We start from the raw sequence: 4,549 nt of genomic DNA on the forward strand, positions 1-4,549 counted from the left end.
AAAAAGAGAAATCCCCAACGAGGCGTTAGAAAGGTATTTCCTGTGTTAGAGTTTTACTCGCTACAGGGTGTACTTTGAGGGTTTGTGACTCTGCAGACCGTTTACATGCAGAAAAAGCTACATAACACACAAGGGGACGGGTAATAACCAGAAAAGCATGACATGGGACCTTTAAGAGAAAGAAAGGATAAACTATTGCTGACTTTAGTTTGTCTTCATAGATCCATTACTCACAGTCTCAAATCAAGTAATTACTTTCCTTCATTCTTAACTTTCTTATTTGTAGGATCCATTTTTTGTATTTCTGTCAGACGAGTGAAATATCGGAGGATTTGTTTTATGGATTTAATGGCAGTACTCTTGAGTGTCTGTACTTCCCGGATAAATAATAGGTTGTTATAAAAGGAGACAGGATAATCATAAAATAAACGTTAAGCGTGAGTTAACATATATTGCTCAAGTCTAACAGTTTGTTTTATAAAGCCTGTTACAGAACATTCACATACTATCCTGACTTGAGATTAAATATAAAAAACAACTACTAAAACCCTGTCCAAGCAACATGAGGGATTTTAGATTTATGAGGCCATTTCTTAGAGGATGCCCCTCCAAAAAGGACTGGCATACATCATCTACAGGAATGCTGGATTTCTCTTTTCCTCAGCTTGGCCAGAAACCGTTTCTGGCCTTCTTTTAAATGTTGGTAAGCCGCAGAGGTCTCCAGGCTCGCGTTTAAAACGTTTCTTGCTTGCTTTGATTTGGTTAAACCTCTGACAACGCCATTTTAAGTCACGAGATTGGAATCATTGTTTGTATTGGATTATGAGGTTCTCTGTCAGACCACATCAGTTAAAGGTGTTTTTTTAGCTTGAGTAAATTTGGTGTAATTAGTTTTTCTTCTGTATTGTCCAGAGCATATGGGCTGTCAAATATGTATTTAATCCTCTGTTCCTCCGTGCAGATGCAAAACCGCATGGCAGTCCTGATGTGTAACCTGAAGCCAGCCAAGATGAGAGGAGTGGTGTCCCAGGCCATGGTGATGTGTGCCAGCTCCCCAGACAAGGTGGAAATCCTCGACCCCCCGAGTGGAGCAGTACCAGGGGACAGAGTCACCTTCCAGGGCTTCCCAGGTACCAAGATTACTCTACACTCAAAAGCAGATTCATTTATTTGCAAAAAGTTCCAATGTTAATTCAGCAGCTTAAACCAAAAACAAATACATCAAAAACCGGTTTTCAAAATAAAACTGCTGCTGAGGCACCAGATGGAAAATCTAACTCAGGGAATATTCACATTTTCCAGACAAGAATTTCGATTGTGTAGTTTATTTTTCAGCGTGTTTCAACAACCGTACAAAGAGCAATGGTTGACATGACATGCCTGCTGCTTGCTTTGTGTCTTCAAATAAACATATGCGCTTGTCAGTGCCTAATCACACAAATCACCCTGTCCAAAATCACCTGGTGTCTTCAAAATCAAAGCACAATTAAACTAAATAATTATCCCTTTACCTTTATCGAAAACAGCAAGAAAATAAATGTTTAAATATCCCGTGAGGCCATAATTCCGGATATCAAATCATTGAATAGCTCCAACAGTTACAACCAATTCCCACCGTACAGACACCAGGGACTGAGTGACGATCAATGATGAATTCCACTGTAAAACGTTTCCCAGGCTAGTTTCCACGAAAAACCTCCTATTTTAGGAAATGAAGGGTGTTGTTTAATCTTCTCGCTGCCAGAAACAACACCAATCATGATGCGTCCTCATCCCCACTGAAGCTCTCGTTAGAGGACCCCCTGGTTCTGTTTGGGGGTGGCTTAATGGCCTGTGACTGCTTAATCAACGCGTGTTGCTAGGAATGCAAGCTGCTCTTTTTTTGAATCGTCAGTCGGAAAGATAAGTGTCCTAATTGTCTTTTTAAATCCTACTAATGTAAATAAGTTTGGAAAATCCCTATTTATTTACACATCAACTACTAGACCATACAGAGGAGACAAGGTCCCTCCTGTGAAGCGTTAAAACTCAACCTATCAATTTGGTCCAAACTGTAAGACTGTCGCCAACGGGCTGGTATGGCTGGGATTTGAGTCTGAAGAAAAGGATGTGATGAAGATCTGTGGTCGAATACCCAGAGCCCAGCTGAGGCTTTCATCCCTGCAGTACACATGTCCCGGCCACTTGAAAGCTACTTGATTTGTTAAGCATCTCTTAGGCTGCACTCATTTTTATGGATGCTAGATTTAAACCAAACTTGATTGGTTTGTCATGTTGTTGAGTTATTCTTTGTAACAGTACAAAATTAACCGATACAGGGTCAAATAATAGGTGCAATCGTTTTTTCCCTTTTTTTCTCTTGGTTCAGATTAAATTACATCAAATCCACCACCGGTGTGAGAACACGATTGTAATTTGGCTACAGTTCCCCAACTAATGGGGCGCAGTAACTCTTCTTGAACTTTCTCAGAGAGAGTTCTCAAGTTGCTCATCAAAACCTCCTTCACGCTTCTGATCAAAACTGATCGTTGCCACTCTTGGGTCGTAAACCGGCAGAAATGGCAGCGTAAGGAAATGAAACACATTTGTGTCCTCCTCATACCCTGAGATGGTTATGTAGAGAGGAAAAAAAAAATCTGACACCAGACAGAAGCCGCCCAGTACCGGCTGTCATTTATTACAAACGTCGGGCAGCATCAAAAGCAAAGGCATCGTGAAGTTAGAAAGTCACTTTTCTCTGAATGCTTATTTCCACTCTGAGAAATTCGGAGTCGATGCTTTGAATAAAGTTTAAAACCAACGGCAGATTTATAAAAGCTAATTGAACATGATAGAAAGTCTCACTATTCACGATTCACATGGGAGGAATGAAATTGGAGTTGGCCCGATAAACCACGGTCATTTGTATCAGCTGTAGTTTAGATTGTATCACTGTATGCTTGCTATGAAAGATCTATAAGTCCTTCATGTGTGATTGATGAGCCGACGACAGAGGAGTTTCTAATGCATCAAACACACGTCTTGCCTGCAGGTGACCCAGACAAAGAGCTGAACCCCAAAAAGAAGGTGTGGGAGCAGATTCAGCCCGACCTGCGCACGGACGACCAGTGTGTTGCAACGTACAAGGGATCTGCCTTTGAAGTCGCCGGCAAGGGAGTGTGCAAAGCCCAGACCATGAGCAACAGTGGAATCAAATGAAATAACAGAGCTGCTTGAAATAACTCTGTGTTTACTTGGCAATCATCTGAAGGGATGATGGTGATAAACGAAAGTAATGCTTCGAAGATGTTCAATAAAGGCTTTTGAAATTAAACATACTTTCAAAGTGTCTGAAAAATCTGTTATTTTGTGACCGCTGGGATATCAAATTAAATCCAATTGTGTTTCTGCTTAAAATGCCCAGTTTCGTGTTCTCTCCGGAGGCACATTGGCTTGATTGTGCTTTGAGTTTGAAGTTATAGTTTGTAAAGGACATTAAGTACTGGACTTGCATGAACATCATTTGTTTGCGCTTCATCTAGTCCCGGGCATTTTAATGAGCACAAGATGAAACGGGGATGTTTTACTACAAAGCCTAAAGAAAATGGATCGGGTTCTGGAGCTCTTTGCAGAAGATGCTACTCATTCCCAGCTCTTCTCAGATCTGTCAGTGTGTGATGCCAGTGCAATGTACTTTGTTTTATTGTCCTCTTGAAAGGAGAAGTCTGCCCATCTCCGGAAGTATCTGACTACACAGAAAGAAAACAGACAGAGAGCTGAGCAGCAGAGCCTATAATGTTACATCAACAGTAATTAAGGCCATTCACTTTATAAAAACATCTGTCATGGGTCAAATCCTATCATCGTGCAGAGCTTACTGAGTCCAGTGCTTAAGAAACCTTTAGTTTGTTACATGCATGTGCTGAGGAACAACTACGCCTTAAAACTGCAGGTAGAGTCAATTTCAAATTAGATAAATATCAGTGTTCATCTCAGAATATTTTTGCAGCTTATGCAGAATTGATTCAACCCATATTGCTAATTCTCTTTTGCCTTCTGCCCTTTTCATATGAATACAGGGTGACTTTTAACAGTCTGTCAACATTTGAGTAAATAAGCTCTAGTTGAACAAAGAAATCTTGGCAAAACACAGAGAACGCAGCTGTTAAAACCCAGCTTCAGTCTTTATAATCATTGTCTGCAGATGGCACAACTGTCAACAAAGCTATTGTATTAATCGACCTGTAAACGGTTCGCAGCTCTGAACTGCTGCTGCTGTTAAATGTGTTCCTGATAGATGGTGCGGTACATAGTTGCTTTCTGAGGTTCTCCCTTTCCTGTAGTAGTGTGTTAAATAGGTTTTTCTCTTTGATATGGGAGGTGTGTGGTGCAGTGGGTTGTGCGTTGGTGTTGGGATCAGGGGGTCACAGGTTCAAACCCCACTGCAGTCAGCATGTCGTTTTGTCCCTGAGACACTTCACCCCCAAATTGCTCCTGTGGGGATTGTCCACAGTATTGAGTATGTTAGTCGCTTTGGATCAAAGCGTCTAAAAAAGTGACATGTAATGAT

The 4,549-nt window shown here is 41.1% G+C and overlaps 1 protein-coding gene across 1 annotated transcript in view; it reads left to right on the forward strand.

Annotated features, from left to right (window-relative positions):
* The window catches only part of aimp1a (aminoacyl tRNA synthetase complex interacting multifunctional protein 1a), a 10,222-nt gene extending 6,905 nt beyond the window's left edge, over nucleotides 1-3,317 (forward strand). The window contains exons 6-7 of the mRNA XM_079691377.1: nucleotides 856-1,130; nucleotides 3,032-3,317. Coding sequence (XP_079547503.1) covers nucleotides 856-1,130; nucleotides 3,032-3,198 — 442 coding nt within the window. The 3' untranslated portion in view covers nucleotides 3,199-3,317. The remainder of the gene's footprint in view (nucleotides 1-855; nucleotides 1,131-3,031) is intronic.
* The last annotated feature ends 1,232 nt before the right edge of the window (nucleotides 3,318-4,549 follow it).

Source organism: Notothenia rossii (assembly GCF_949606895.1).
Source record: "Notothenia rossii genome assembly, chromosome: 1".
Lineage (NCBI taxonomy): Eukaryota > Metazoa > Chordata > Actinopteri > Perciformes > Nototheniidae > Notothenia > Notothenia rossii.